The sequence below is a fragment of the Vipera berus genome, assembly GCF_964194415.1.
Source record: "Vipera berus genome assembly, chromosome: 3".
NCBI lineage: Eukaryota > Metazoa > Chordata > Lepidosauria > Squamata > Viperidae > Vipera > Vipera berus.
Genome location: NC_138204.1, coordinates 33,797,810 through 33,814,479, shown reverse-complemented (window position 1 = coordinate 33,814,479; position 16,670 = coordinate 33,797,810). Strand labels below are relative to the sequence as shown.

At 35.7% G+C, this 16,670-nt stretch overlaps 1 protein-coding gene across 3 annotated transcripts in view; it reads left to right on the top strand.

The window, feature by feature from the left end:
- RALGAPB (Ral GTPase activating protein non-catalytic subunit beta) overlaps window positions 1-16,670 on the top strand; it is an 81,115-nt gene that overhangs the window by 18,865 nt on the left and 45,580 nt on the right. For all 3 annotated transcript variants that reach the window (XM_081322612.1, XM_081322611.1, XM_081322610.1), the window contains exons 2-9: window positions 451-657; window positions 2,533-2,735; window positions 3,872-4,035; window positions 5,003-5,189; window positions 6,028-6,159; window positions 7,083-7,261; window positions 13,329-13,477; window positions 13,615-13,825. In XM_081322612.1, coding sequence (XP_081178738.1) covers window positions 451-657; window positions 2,533-2,735; window positions 3,872-4,035; window positions 5,003-5,189; window positions 6,028-6,159; window positions 7,083-7,261; window positions 13,329-13,477; window positions 13,615-13,825 — 1,432 coding nt within the window. The remainder of the gene's footprint in view (window positions 1-450; window positions 658-2,532; window positions 2,736-3,871; window positions 4,036-5,002; window positions 5,190-6,027; window positions 6,160-7,082; window positions 7,262-13,328; window positions 13,478-13,614; window positions 13,826-16,670) is intronic.

Genomic DNA, 16,670 nt, shown 5'->3' with positions numbered 1-16,670 from the left:
GATCCACACAACACAATCAAAGGCTTTAGCATAGTCAATGAAGCAGAAGTAGATGTTTTTCTGGAACTCTCTAGCTTTCTCCATGATCCAGCGTATGTTGGCAATTTGATCTCTAGTTCCTCTGCCTCTTCGAAATCCTGCCTGTACTTCTGGTAGTTCTCGATCCACATACTGCTGGAGTCTAGCTTGTAGGATTTTAAGCATAACTTTACTAGCATGAGAAATGAGTGCAATGGTGCGATAGTTTGAACATTCTTTGGCACTGCCTTTCTTTGGAATTGGAATGTAAACTGAACTTTTCCAATCCTGTGGCCACTGTTGAGTTTTCCAAATTTGCTGGCAAATTGAGTGTAGCACTTTTACTGCATCGTCTTTTAAGATTTTGAATAGCTCAGCTGGAATACTGTATACAATAATAAATAACATTAATTCTGTTTTCTTTCATTTCAGGTACAGTCTACTCTGCAGTATAAAGGCATTATGTACTCAGAGTGGAGGTCTCTACATCTTGTAATTCAAAATGATAAAGGTCACACCAGTGTACTTCACAGTTATCCTGAAAATGTGGGAAGGGAGGTGGCAAATGCTGTTGTCCGTCCTCTTGGCCAAATCTTGAATTTGTCTGGAAATGAAAGCTTACTAAAAACCGACAAAGAAGTAAGTATCCATCTGCCCAAGTTTTAATTCCACTTTCTGTATATGTCAGTAAGGTTGTTTCTCTAATTTAAAAATAACAGTGCTGAGAAACAGACATTGTTGTGCATTCTGACAGATTGCATTCCACAGCAGCAAAGTATCATTTGAAAGTAGATATTGTCCCTATTCTGATGTAGATTTGTAACTAAATCTCTTGTTCTATTAGCTTGACGGAATCTGTGCCCAATAACTTATTACAGGTAGTCCTCAAATTATGAACATTTGTTCAGCAGTCATCTGATGTTACAACGGTGCTGAACAAATAGTTCTTACTTCCAAGTCTCTGAATGTACGGCTGTTGCAATACCCCTCATAATCAAAATTGGTCCACCCAGCAGTCTACCATCACTTATGACTGCAGGGATTCTTCAGCTCTGCCCATATGCCTATCTGCTGCCATCCCTACCTTTTTGGTCTCCTGTCCTTCACAGCCTTGTGTACCACTACTCTCAGCTGACTTTCACCATTTTTGCTCTCACGAGTGCACCTGGTTAAATTTACATATTTGCCAAGCCACATTTAATTCTAACTATGCTTTAATGTAGAAGCTTAGTGGTCTGGTTCATATCTAAAGCCATATACTACAGTAGTGATAGCGAACCTTTTAGACACCAAGTGCCCAAAACCTGCCCTGCTTCCCTTCTGACGCCCCACCCCATCTGTCCATAGGGTCACCCACCACCTCCACGACCCACTGCAGCAGATCGCCCAGGCAGCCCTGCAGCACCATGGTGGCCACGCCCTCCCCTTGTGCCCCGCAGCATCATTGTGTGACAGGGCGTGAGGGTGGAGTCTTGTCCCTGCTGCCCAGCTGCCATGTCCTTGGCTGTGCTGCTCTGTACGGGCCACACCCAGGAGCAGCTCTCCTCCAGGGGGCTGCTGGTGAGGTGGCCATGCGGGAGGCGGGGCTGGGGTGACGGCACTTGTGCCCACAGAGAGGGCTCTGCGTGCTGCCTCTGGCACGCGTGCCATAGGTTCATCACCAATGTACTATAGTGTACAAACCACACTAAAGGTAAAGGTTTCCCTGTCCGATTTTAGGGCACAGTGCTCTATGTCCATTTCTTGGCTCAAGGAGCCAGTGTTGTCCAAATATATTTTTCATGGTCATGTGGCCAGCGTGGCTAAATGCGAAAGGCACACAGAACACTGTTATCTTCCCACTGAAATGGTACCCATTACTCTATTTGCATTTGCATGCTTTCGACTTCCCTTCAACTATTCCATGTAATTCTGTGTCATTTACAATGTTTCTGGCACCTGAAATTAACCAGATGGAAACATTTAGAGATATTTTTATAGTATTACACTCCTTTATAACAGTGAATTATCGTATTTCAAATATTCAGACAGCTGCCTAGAAAAGCTTGTGATTGTTGAAAACAGAGCAACAATTAGAACTCAAGAGTTAAATTAACAATATTTTTTTATTCACCTGATTAATTGTAGACCTAGTGAATCAATCACCTTTTGGTCTCTATTAATAAGTACAGTAAAATAGAAGTAAAAGAACAAAAAAGCACTAAATCAACTAGAAGCCTTTTCAAAGTTCTGCACATCACATATTCACCGCTATTTTGAATCTGTAAATAACAAGTATACATTTCAATCTGCAAAACCATGTCATCTTTAACTTTGTACCATGTACAGGTATATTAAGTTCTATTCAGTGAAACATACAAACAATATGGTTTGTGGTCCACTGCTATACATAATATTTCTAGACCCAAGAATTTTGAATATAGCTGAAAAAGAACTGGATTTTGTTTTTCAAACTTGATTACCTATATTTTTGCCACTGCTGGTATTAATACTGCTGTATTTTTATTTCCTTAGGTAAAATGGACAATGGAGGTGGTTTGCTATGGGCTGACTCTCCCTTTGGATGGTGAGACAGTGAAATACTGTGTTGATGTATATACAGATTGGATTATGGCTCTGGTTATACCTAAAGATACAATTCCTCCACCTGTTATTAAAGAACCAAATCTTTACGTTCAGAGCATTCTCAAACATCTACAGAACCTCTTTGTACCTAGGTAAGTAGTGTATACCACATAATTTTATGCCTCTATCATTATTAATCAATACAAAGTAATAGTCCATACAATCAGCCATCATTTATCTTAAAACTATACCTAAGAGCCTTGGTGGAGCAGTGGGCTGATGCCTCCTTAAGTAACACCAGCTGCCTGCAATTAGTGCAGGTTCGCATCCCACCAGGCTCAAGGTTGACTCAGCCTTCCATCCTTCCGAGGTAGGTAAAATGAGGACCCAGATTGTTGGGGGCAATTAAGCTGACTTTGTAATAATGCCGCTTAGGGGGTGTGTGAAAGCCCTGACAAGCAGGCATATACATAGAATGAAGGCTACTGCTAAGCTTGTAAGCCGCCCTGAGTCTTCGGAGAAGGGCGGGATATAAATGTAATAAAAATAAAATAAATAAATGAAATAATCCCTGTTTTAGATTACTCATATTATTAATTGTAGAAAAATCTTGGTAACTTCTGTTTTAGAAAACTGTTTTAATTTGTATTTATGTTTTTGAGTCAGTAAAAAATTTATTCTTTAACATTTGTTTGCAAATTTTTAATTACGGTATCTTAAACTCTGCAACAAATTGCCAGCAGCTGAAGTAAAATATTTAAGATAAAAATATAATGCCCTATGTGTTTCAAGCTGTTCTTCCGTAAGCAGGATCTCTGAAAATGGTATATTATTAGAAGAACTAATAGGTATTTTGAATTCAACTAGGTGGCTTAGAGATTTTAAATTACTCTATTGACTGCTGACTTTAGATCCTTTGAAAACCTTTTTTATGACTAACCTCTCTTAATCCTGCTGGCAGGCCCTTGACAGTATATTACAACTAGGGAACAAGACTCATAAGGAGTTTCATTAATCAGGTTTAATGTCAAGAAATAAGATATTGGAATAGAGAATTTTGGAAATGCAAGATTAGAAATCAATTCAACAGAACTCCCACTCTCATTTAAGAAATAATTTGTTAAGTGAATCTGTTTTTCCTCAAATACAAATCTGAAGACTTAAGTACCCTTTTCCCAGTATTATAATATCGATTTGCTGTTGAAATATTCCCTCTTGTTTCCCAACTTCAGTCTTTGCAGATACTTTTTGCAGTTTGTGTTGCTAAGGTATGTTTTCTTCCTTATAGGCAGGATCAAGGTTCCAGTCAGATTAAATTGTGTTTGCAAGTTTTGAAAGCTGTCCAGAAATTGGCTCATGAATCAACCATTATGGCTAGAGAAACATGGGAAGTTTTATTATTGTTTCTGCTGCAGATTAATGATACTCTACTGGCACCTCCAACAGTACAAGGTTAGACACAGCTTTTCTCATTTGTTACTTACAAATAATTTTTTAGCTAGAGGTTATATAATTAAGAACATTATCCTGTTTTTTCTTACTGTTTTAATATTTTAAAGCATCATTATCCTAAAATGATGTTGAAATATTAGACTTGTCTAATATTCAGAAAACTGAAAGTTTTTTTTGATGAATTAATATTTATCACTAATTCGTTGATATCAATAGAATGTTTTTAAGGACTTGCGATGTTATGTGTGAGTCTCAGATCAAAATCTAATCTACATTGCAATAGATCCAAAGATTTCTCATATTCACAATCCTGGAAATAAAACTGTTTCCTCCAAGAACTTGTCCTAACTTTAGTGGAGACAAATAATAACTTTCCAATAAGGCCCATCAATTTATTTCATGTACATTGGACTATTTTTTATTGTGCATATTTATGGCTAATAAAATATTAGCCCAATTAGATTTTTGCAAGTCCAGTAAATTAAAACAGTCATCCACAAATGTTAATCTCAGTTCAGCTAATCAGATTCATGGATATCTGTTTTGTGAATAACTTGTTGTTTTTACAAAAATATATATCTGGAATTAACATTGGGATCCCTCAAGACATTATTCAGAAGAGGGAATGTATTCATTTTAATAGTATTAATTATATCCTACAAATTTAATAACATTTTAATATATCCATTAACATCCAAATCAACCTATACTAAAAGTTTTAGTATTTTTATTTCCATATTAGAAGTATTGTTGGAAATAACATGTTCAGGTATTTAATATATACATGAAGTTTGCATATAGTTCTAAATAAAGCTGACTATTCTAGTATATGATCATAAGACTGTGTCATAGGGCAGTATGCAATGCGAATAATTAGTAGTTAGATGGATCACAATTATCTCTTAATTTAAAAATAATAGAGGATTCCTTCCAAGTAAGATTTTTAAAATATCCTTTGCTTTGTTAGGTGGTATTGCTGAAAATCTGGCTGAAAAACTGATTGGTGTATTGTTTGAAGTCTGGTTGCTAGCCTGTTCTCGATGTTTTCCCACACCACCTTATTGGAAAACTGCCAAAGAGATGGTAGCAAATTGGAGGCACCATTCTGCAGTGGTAGAGCAGTGGAGTAAAGTCATCTGTGCACTTACTGCTAGGTAGGCTACCTCTTTTTTCATTATTCAATTTGACATTACTAAATAATGCAGTTGATATTAATATTTCAGGAGATTCCCTTGGACATTGCTCTTTCTATTCAAATTGACTTTTACCACATTGAATTATTACATTTGCTATGTGTAAACCTTTGAATTTGTTCTTAAATTTAATTTCTCTGAGTAAACTGGGTTCTGGGTGGTCACATAGCAGAATGCAGATCAGAACTCCCATTATTTGTTATTTTGTATATTTTTTGTTTTTGAAATAGAAAATTGTCATGTCATGAAGAGTCGTGCAAAATAATTATGTAATAAGCATTTTTATTGTTATTATTCTAAAAAGAAACCTATTGCTAGGATTCTGAATGGGTGCTAGGCATATTCTTCCGCCTTTGTCAACTATTATACCACAAAAACTTTGCAAAAATACATGGATGGATCTTAAAGACTTTATGTGTATGGAGAGGCTGTATATGTTATTATTGTAAGCTCTTCTTTGTTTTTCATATCACTGCAATATTAAGAGTAACTCTGCACTGTATGAATATTATCATTTGAGCAAGGATGTTTCATGTCACTATATAACCAGTTAATTCTTTGTTTAAATTTCCTTTTTATTGGAGTACTAATCAACTGTTAACTGTAATTTTGCTTGGTCTAAAAAAAGTACTTCATGAAATTTTTGTTAAAATATAATTAGGTTGATTAGAGTTTGGATGTTTACATGATATTTATAAGGATTTTGTTCAGCAAATGCCTGCATTGAAATATGGACTAATATATGTACTGAAATCAGTCAGAACTCTAAAACCATTAAAAGGCCTATTTTTGTTCCTAGATTGTTGCGTTTTACATATGGACCTTCATTTCCACCTTTTAAAATTCCTGATGAAGATACAAACTTAATACCTCCTGAAATGGATAATGAATGTGTTGCCCAAACTTGGTTTCGCTTTTTACATATGCTGAGGTATTGTACAAAAGAGAAATCATGTCATGTTACTAGCAGGTTTACTTAGATCTGTTATGTATGAGTCTTTTGGAGTCAAAGTTTATTCAAATATGTTGGACTTGTTGTGAAGTGGCTTTGTAATAGTTTAAAATCCAGATATTCAAAACTAGTAATTAAATAAAATAAAAACCCAATCTTGTTTATTCACTGAATGAATATATTTCATTTAGGAAATAAATTATCCTGTGGAAACATCTGACTTAATCTGAGCATTTGGTATTTTGGAGTTGTCCTCAGAACAGCTTTTGTACAGTTCTGACTCAAAACACTTTTTCTAGCTACTTTAGAAAAAAGTTTTTCTGACATTCCTTTCACATAGCTGAGGAATTCTGGGAGTTAAGGTCTACACATCTTCAAGCAGCCAAGGCTGAAAAATACTGCCCTACACACTAAACTAATAATCCTCCACTTCCTCTATGATTTTAGTGCATTCACACCAAACATTCATATAGCTGTACCATTTTCTTATAACACTGTTGCATTTGTGTCAGCACACAAAGGTTATGTGCCCCTAGATGACCATAATTAATATTCTTTTAAACCTAAATCCCCAAACACCTTGTCATCTTTATTAGCTAAGTATTGGATGAGTTGTTTATTCTTGGTCTGTTAAGTTTTAAACATTTCATCTTCATGAACATATTTAAACAGAAATCAGTTCTTCATGCAGCACTTTATAGATGACAAGCTATTGATATATTTGTCCATTGGTATTAGAAACTTAAGGAATAATGTATGTTTCCAGACTTTGAAGAATTCTGGGATCTTTTATTTTCTTTAAAATAATCTTTCTTAAAGAATAAAAATACTCAGTGTATTCTAGGGTTTTTCCTTCATCAGGTCAGTTTATTCTGATTAAATAATATTCTTTTTCTTTGTAGCAATCCTGTGGATTTGAGTAATCCAGCGATAATAAGTTCTACCCCCAAATTTCAGGAACAGTTCCTAAATGTGAGTGGAATGGCTCAGGAATTGAATCAGTATCCCTGCCTTAAACATCTGCCTCAAATATTCTTTCGTGCTATGCGTGGGATTAGTTGCTTAGTGGATGCATTTCTAGGTAAGGTATTTTAATTTATAAGATGTTGCTTTCCTCTTTTTGTGGTATAGCTTAATGGATTTTAACATTTCATATTCATTTATTTAACACTACAGTTGTGTGCTGCAGGACCATAATTGCATATGTGTCAATGACATTATCTGCACATTTGAAATATATCTTATTTCAAATAATTGGCATTTGTTAGTCTTCTTATGAGCTTCATCTTCCACCTCTGATTCCCACCTGCCTCTCCTACGTACATTTTCTAGAAACAAAATTTAAGGTAGACAAACTATTTTTAAAATATAAAGTTAGAAGGTATATTGCAAATCCTTGGGTGATCATATTGTCTTTCAGGAAACCAGCCAAGTCTTTTTCTGTTCAGATTTTTGTAGTCTTGCTAATAGGTACTGAAAAATAGATTATTAACATATTTAGCAAAATGCCTTGAAATATTTCTTGGTTCCTACTTGAATAATTTCAAGAATTTTTAGGATTTTATGTTTTGCTGTTAGCTAAAACAATTGCCTGTTTTTGTATGAAACCATAACTTTCAGTAAAAATTAAATGCAATATGACATTTTTCTCAGGAACTGCTTTTTGGAAATGTTTCCATTATAGCACATAATGTATCAGAAATATACTCTCTCTCTTCTTTAGGAGTTGCTGCATTTTCAACCAGTGTGTGTGAAAGATTACCCAGATATGGTATTAAAACTTGTTGCACTCTGTTGGGTGACAAGAATCTCAGCCGATGGTGATTTAACAGTGGTTGGGGTTTGAATCAAATTTTTGGAAGCTGCAGTATTCTGTCATGATGGTTTCTTAGTATAAATTGATATATTAACATTGTAATAAAATACTTAAAATATAGTATTGTGCTTAATTTTTAAAGTTGTTATACAGATTTCCTTTTTGCTATAAAATTGGGCTCTTCATTGCTGTGCATTGTGTATTTCCAGAAATTGTGTGTGTGTCTGTGTAGACACACACACACACACACACACAAACTACCATTCCTTAAGATCTTTCAGTCATGTTAATAAGTTTCTCTCTCATCCTGCAACAAAATTAATGTGATGTCCCAAAATTGTATAATTTTAACCATTTTATAAATGCAAAAGTTAAATGGAATCTTAATTAGGTCTTGTTTGTTTATGACATTGGTCTGCCCCTGCTATTAAAACCCAGCTGTAACGTGTATTTAGTTCTTTGTATAATTTTTCTATAGTCCTAATTTATTCTAATAATGTTAACATACATGCTGGAATATATTAAGACATGTTTAAAATTTCTAAATATTGAGAAATAGGGAAAAATTCATGAAGGGATTGCTTGAATAAAGGGGAAGGATTGTTTCTATGGGGCATTAAACAGAATGCTTTCAGAAGTGCAGTGTATGTTGCCAAACTTGAGATTGGTGGCAGAAATGAATATTAAAATAGCAACTGAAGTTCCAAACAGATAAATATAGAATGATTCATTTTAGGCAAAATCCCTAACTTCAGATTTTGCTGATAGCCATTGAGGTAATGGGAACTGAATGTGAAAGTCTTAAGGTTATGATATGAATTCAATGTGTGTCTGCTATAAAAAAACAGAGATTGCAGCTCCCATCTTAGGATAACTATAAAGTTTACTACTAGTAAAGTACTTTGAAGTAGTTTAAAGCTGCTGTTAGCTTTGTACGATGTATACTTCTAGTGTTTGCACTATGATACTGTGTAACAAAAAAATACAGAAAAGATGGTTTGCTTAATCATAGAAGTTTTCTTTAGAAAAAGATATCTGTAGCTTCAAAAACAGGTGTAATGGAAGTATATCAAATTATTCTTGGAGATGAAAATATTGTGATAATAGCATATGAAATCATCTAATTTCCAGCTGTTGATGCATAGGACTAGTGAGGTGGAGTATAGAGTGAAAATTTAAAACACCCAAAATTATAAATATTATAACAGAATAACTTCAGATGTATTTTTAAGAAGTGGTTTTCCATCATGATGGGATCTGCACTCTTTGATAAAATTATTGATGGCTTATAAATTATAAAAATCTGGGAAGTACTTATTGAATGAAAAAGAAGAGTGGGAATTTCAGGACAAATAAAATTAGATTACTTTGCAATTAGCTTTGGAATTTGCTGCTACAAAATTTGCTAATGCCAAATATAACAATCTTGGTTATATTTAAAAGAAGATAAATAAACAGACACTAAGACATTCAAATAATTGGTAGTTATGATGGCTGTGTATTCATAACTGCAATGTTAGATAGAGGTTGAACAGATAATTAAATATTCAATACTATTGAATAGGAGCTGATAGGGAGCAGGAGCAGGATGATGATATTGTACTCATGTCTAATTTATGGGTTTCCTGTTGGCATCTGCTTGGCTGCTATGCATATAGATTTCTGGTCTAGCTAACCCAGCAAGTCTGTTATGCCTATTAGTGGAAAAAAACATGATGTGTACTAATAGGTTAACATAACAGAGTTTAAAAATAAACAGATCAACTATAGTCATTCCATTTTAATATTTATCTTTTAATGAATTACTTTCCTGTCACATCTTTCAATAAATTAAAATAGACTATGAAAGAATATAATTAAATTATGTGGACTTTTTTTTGCAAAATGCTATTTAAAATGTATTGCAGCGTGAGAGAGCTACACTTAATCATGAGTCAAATGCAGAATTTGCATTAAAATCAATCTTAGACTTATTTGTTAATTTAAAACTCATAAAAAGCTGTTTAATAACAGAATACTGCTTCTTTCTCTTTGTTAAGCTATGACAAACAGATCTGTTTCAATTGTGCTGATTGTGGTACCAAGGCATGTGGAAGAGAGCTGTCAATCACTCACTTGTAAATTGTTTATCCTTTTATCTGTGGATTAAAGTCCTCCCTTAATATTTTTAATTGTAAATGAAGGATTCTGTCTTGCATTTGAGATTTGAAAATGACACCAAAATAGTGAGGTCCAGAAATGTAGTAGTCATGATTACATTGATACAGAAAAAATACATTATACCCTTGGTTTCCCTGGGCTGTCACAACAAACTTACAGAGATGCTATGATATTGTGAACTACCAGCTCAAAAAAGTTCACAGTTTTGGCTTAGATCCAACATGGAAAAATCACAGAGCTATTTAGGGTGCTGTGAACTGACAACGTTTGGAAACCTCTGTACTATACCCTAGATCTAGAGCAGGAGTCCCCAACCCCCAGTCCATGGACCAGTACCGGGCCACAGCATGCCAGCAACCGGTCCGCACAAACAAGCAAAGCCGCATCCGCGAGATGCAGGCAGCACACAAAACCACGCACCCTCCAGTCTGTGGAAGAATCTCTCTCCACGGATCTGGTCCCTGGTGCCCAAAAGGTTGGGGACCTCTGATCTAGAGAACCATGGAGTTTAGTTTTATTGGAAGCAGCTTTTCTATACTTATAGATTAGACTTCCATGTAATTTGACTGCTCATATATCACTTTGAGCCAACCATATTCCTCAGCCATCTAGAGAAGTTTTATCAAAGTTCAGAAAGTTATTGAGGGCCTCTTTTCTTCATTTTGTAAATCCCCCAATGCCATAGCTAAAAAAGAAAAAAACAAGGGCATAATTTTATGAAAAAAGCTGAGGAGCTTTCCTATCCTTATTCCTTAAAAGCAAATACAATCCTGGGTTGTATAAACAGAGGCATAGAATCAAGATCACATGAAGTATTAGTACCACTTTATAAAGCCCTAGTAAGACCACACCTTGAATACTGCAGCCAATTTTGGTCACCATATCACAAAAGAAGATGTTGAAAGTTTGAAAAAAATTCAGAGAAGAGCAACTAAGATGATCAAAGGTATGGAGACCAAAACATACAAAGAACGGCTGTGGAACTTGAGTTTGGCTAGTCTAAAGAAAAGAAGAAATAGGGGAGACGTGTTAGCAGTATTCTAGTGTTGGAGGGCCTGCCACAAGGCAGAGGGGGCCAGGTTGTTCATCAGAGCACCAGAGGGAAGGATGAGAAACAATGGTTAGAAATTGATCAAAGAGAGAAGAAACCTGGAATTAAGGAGAAACTTCCTGACAATGAGGACAATCAACCAGTGGAACAGCTTACCCCCAGAAATCTTGGGCGCTCCATCACTTAAAATTTTTAAGAAGAGACTGGACAATCACCTGTCTGAGATGATGTAGGTTCTCCTGCTTGAGCAGGGGGCTGGACTAGAAGACCTCCAAGGTCCCTTCCAGCTCTATTCTAAGTTGTAGCAAGATTGATTTCTGAAGATTATGGAAAAAAAATGAGATTCCCTTAAAATGGTTTGGCAAATGTTCGTGAGCAATTTATATTTTGATGCAGGAGAACGAAATACAAACAAAACAAACAATATATTGTTTCTAAAATGGGAAGAATGAAACTTTGGCTCCAATGTTAATAATTTTTAATATTTGCTACATTGATATTTTGTAGGCTGTATATTTAGAGTGGGCAATTGGGGCAAATGGCTGCATGCAGTTCCTGGCATACCGTTTGTGGTCCCCAGGATATCTTGAAATCCAACTGCCGAAGTTCAGCAACAGGATGATTTTCAAAGGGCTATTTTTTTACTTAATTAACTAACTAATTAATTTTGTAGTGTAAGGGCAGTGTTGTGGAGGAGGAATGAGACAGTAATATCTGCATGAGATAAAATGCTTTTATTCTGATTCCTAAACCCATCCCTTAACAGAAAGTTGTATTCCCACAAGTAGGAAAACGACCTGAAATTTTGACCCTTCTTTTCAGTAGTGTCATTGGAAGCTACATTTGGGCTTCAGCTGCCAACTCCGGCTGAAACCTTTCTTGGAAAAGTTCTATCTCCCAGTAATTGTATGCCTGTGGCACACTAGTGTATATATGTGGGTATGTGTACATCTGTTTATATACCTCCACAAAGCCACAATCCCAAATATATACCGAGTAAGACAAAAATATTAGCTGTATTAATAGCTACAATTGAAATTTATTTTTTTTGGAAAATAGAGAGCTCTGTTATGTTATTTCTTATAGAAATAGCAAAACAAACAGGGAAATGAAATATAACAAAGGGGTAACTGCATGTAAAAGAGAAGGAAGAAAAGAGCAGGATGGGGGGGGGAAACCAATAGAAAGCTACACACTATTTCTTCAATAATGACTAATTGTTAATGGTGGCCTGACAACTCAGCACCGATCTCTTGTACATGTCTTTATTTTTAACAACTTCTAGGGCTGTCCAAAGTATTCAAAAGGGTCAAAACACTCACTGAAGCATTTAAACCAACCATAATCTCAACTCTGCTGGTAGTTCCAGTGGAAATGCTACCTGTTCAAGATACCCATGTGGAAAACTGAGAAAACCCTTTGAAGCAACTGGTGCTCCTTTTCAGCCTATCAGAATACATCATTGATTTAATGCATCAAAAAGGGTGCTTGGTTGGCCTATAATGAAGTACCCCTTATAAATGCTTCTAAACTATTACATCTTTTTCTGTTCTGACCAGTATTGTAAGATTGACTCTCTCAAGTTACAGTTAATTATTTGAGGGGTGTGTGGAAACGCCTCTTAATATCATAATATAAATATAAGTGAAAGGTTTGCAAAAGCATGCTACACATTTTTCAAAAGTAGAGCATCGTATCACTGCATACACTTATGTAGATTTGTTTCATTGAGCCTCTTGTCACATAGGGATTTTCCTCCACAAATGCCTAATCAGTTCACCCCACTGATTTTCTCTAGCTTATCACTCTGAAGAATTTTCAACTAGATATAAGAAAGCTGTGCATTTAACTTCATTACTTTATTACTTATGTTAGAGATAAATCGTTCTCTTAAAATTTTGAAGATGACTATTAACCAATTTGGTAAAAAAATAACTTTCTTTTTTCTTCTATTTCTGTTTTCATGGTATACATTCAAATCTGGTTATGTTTTAAGAAGCAATAATATATAATTTGAAAACTTTGACATCTTTCTAGTCTTAGTAAAAAAAACTAATTTCTAAAAAGTTACCATTGATTTTAGGAAGAACTTCAGGTTGAAATTTATGTTATATTTTTCAGGTATTTCAAGGCCCCGTGCTGATAGTGCTCCACCTACACCAGTAAATAGATTGAGCATACCCCAAACTGCAGCTGTTAATACAACCCCACCTCATAATCGAAGACATCGTGCTGTAACTGTGAATAAGCCAACAATGAAAAACAGCACAGTAAGTCTTTACCCTTAGCAACAGCAATGTTGTGTTGATACTTCTTGATATACAGATGATAATTGACATTATTATATTATAAGCAGATACGATTAGAGTTCTAAACAAATGCTTTTGTTTTTCTTTCATTCAAATAGGCTAACACTGCTCATGCTTCCAAACACCAGCCATCATCTACTTCTCCGCTGTCTAGCCCAAACCAGACTAGTTGTGAACCTCGACCACTACCTGCTCCTCACAGGCCAAAAGTTAATAGTATCTTGAACCTCTTTGGATCATGGCTGTTTGATGCAGCCTTTGTTCATTGTAAGCTTCATAATGGAATAAACAGGGACAGCAGTATGACTGGTAAATATTTTCACCCATTTTGTCCACTTCATCCTCTTTGTTGCCATTAACAGGTTTGGCTAACCAAAATTAAAATCTGAAAAATAATATGATTAACTTATGTCAGTGTGAATTATTATATTAATTTATTACAAATAAGATCTTGATTTTATTGGCAACTTAAGGGACTGTAACTGTAAAATTTTGTAGTTAGGTCACTTATTTTCACTGACACTAATAAAGATGTCTTCTGCAACATATTGGCTAAGAGAAAGTTTTGTAGCATTACTTCAAAGCTAAATTTCCTAGCTGAATTATTTCAAGCAGTTAATTAGTAGAATGGGCGGCAAGCACTATAATAGGATGTGCCTGCATTGTTTTATTATTGGTTTTTTTCCCAGAATTGCTATTTCAATGATTAGTTAAATTCTTTAGCTTCAAGGGTTCTGTAAAGCTGTAGTTTTCAGTCTTTAATCATCTTTTTTTATCTGACTTTCTCATAATTATTTTTTTAAATTTACATATAAAATTGGACATAAGAGAAATAATATATAATAGTGTTCCAGACAGTAATAGAATAAAGCTTTTGGCTCATAGTTTTTTCCTAGCTCTGTAAGAGTACATCATGTTGATATAACTCAGAATCACATTGCATAATATTTTGTGGTAGCTTGTTATTCTGTATTCTGTGGAAAATATAGCCACTGACTTCACCCTCACTGTAAAATTCTCAAGCCTTTACTACTAGTAGTAAATTTAAGTAGCATTTATTGATATTTAAACATAGCATTTATTGATATTTAAACATATAATACTAAGATGCTAAGAATTTGTAAGAGAAAAAGGTTTGTTTTTTCATATGTTTCATATTGTTGGTATTCTAGTACTTAGTCTAATTTGCATTGTGCAATATTTAGCTGACTTTGGCCGATCTAGGAAGCAAAACTAGTTTGGGGCTGGTAAGTACTTGCATGGGAAAGCTGTCTAAGAAGTCCAGGGCTATAGGCTAGACTGGGAGGTTGAAAAAAGTGTTTTAGAAAAAGGCAATAACAAATAATTTCTATATCAGGACAATAAAACTTCATGTATGTGTTAGTGTAAATCGGTAGGAGCTTAGCTCAAATGGGAGAATTTTTTTCTGTATTCTGATATAGGCAACAGGAACAAGAATTTAGGGACCACTAAAAAATTTAAAATGTGCTGTGTGCTATATAACATCTATATGTGAAGGGTTTGCTGCCCTGCAATATGCAAAATTTGGGAACTACCTATAGCTACTAAATTGGATGCAACTGTATCATACAGACTTTGCAAATTTATTTCTTCATTTTTCTTTTAATACTTTTTTAACGCTTGCATTCGGCACATCATATTGCTTCTCTGTATCATTTTATCCCAAGGCCTTCATTATACTTATTTTAGTCTCCTCACCTATAGTATCCTTCCTTCCTTCCTTCCTTCCTTCCTTCCTTCCTTCCTTCCTTCCTTCCTTCCTTCCTTCCTTCCTTCTCTTCCTCCCTCCCTCCCTCCCTCCCTTCCTCCCTCCCTCCCTGCTAAAACCAAGAGACCATTATTTCTATTCCTGCCTTAGCCACAAAATATACATATACATATGATTGTTTGTCTCGGGTGATAGTTCCTTGATTAGAGTATTGTTTAGTGCTTGATTGTTTGGTGTTAATTTTGGTATATATCCTTGCTTATCTGGGTGTTGACTGCTGGCGAAGAAGTCTTCTAGTCTTTTTGCTTCCTTTTAGCAGTAAACAAGCAATAAACAATAGCATACTCCAAAAAGTACCCAGAAGAAAACAATATTCCCACTGACAGGGTGTAGAGATGCTATCTAGGAAATAATCAAACAAGAGAGGCAGGAGGTCAGAGAAAGAAATTTAGGATGGACCCACCCTAATGAATCAAGCAGTTAAAAGTGGTAGGAAGTTTTTACTTTCAGACTTGCAAGATTCTGTTATTTACAATAAAATAAAATTAGGTCATCTAATTGTATCTCCTGTCTGGTTTACCTGGGAGGGCTGACACAGCAAACTACTGTATATAAACAGAAAGCAAACCCTGTTCCCTTCTAGCACTGAAGATATTACTTAGCAAGCAACAAAGCTTAGAGAGCACCAAAGACTTCACAGTTCAGCCCTGAGCTACATATATTCTCTTCCATTGGGGACCACTTGATTAACCACTGCAATACTGTCCTTAAGTGAATTTAATGATTGTTAGCTGAGTATCCATCCCAAGCCAAGCCATTCCTAGCTTGGTCTGTACCTGCCCTGAGCCATAGTAAGAAATTGCCTCCAACTTCCCCATCTCCCTATCTTGCCCCCATCTCTGCCCTTTTGGCCACTCTTCACCTTGCATGGCCTTTGTGGAATGGCAAACAGGGACAGAACTGGGCGACTTTGGGGCTGCTTGCCACTCCCCAAGGAGCCATAGCCATCCCAGTCCCTTGCTACCCTACACTCCCAGGATTCCTGCCTCCCTGCACTCCACCACCCCAGTTGACTTTCTCCACTATCTTCTTGCTCCTGATGATGATGAGGCAGGTCATGCTTATAATCAAGTCCAGATTCGACTATTGCAGTGTGCTCTACATAGGGCTGCCCTTGAAGAATATCCCGAAACGACGGTACAGAACGCAGTGGTGCAGGCAGTTACATGTGCTCCTACAGCAGTGCATGTTACACCTCTGTTCTGTGAGCTGCATTGGTAGCCAGTTTGCTTCTGGGTCTACTTCAAGGTGCTGCTTTTAATCTTTAAAGCCCTTCAAGGCACGGGAGTGGGCTATCTGTGTATTTCAGATGAATGAGAAAGAACTTTGTTTAAAGCTCTACAGCAGGGGTGTCAAACTGCTGGC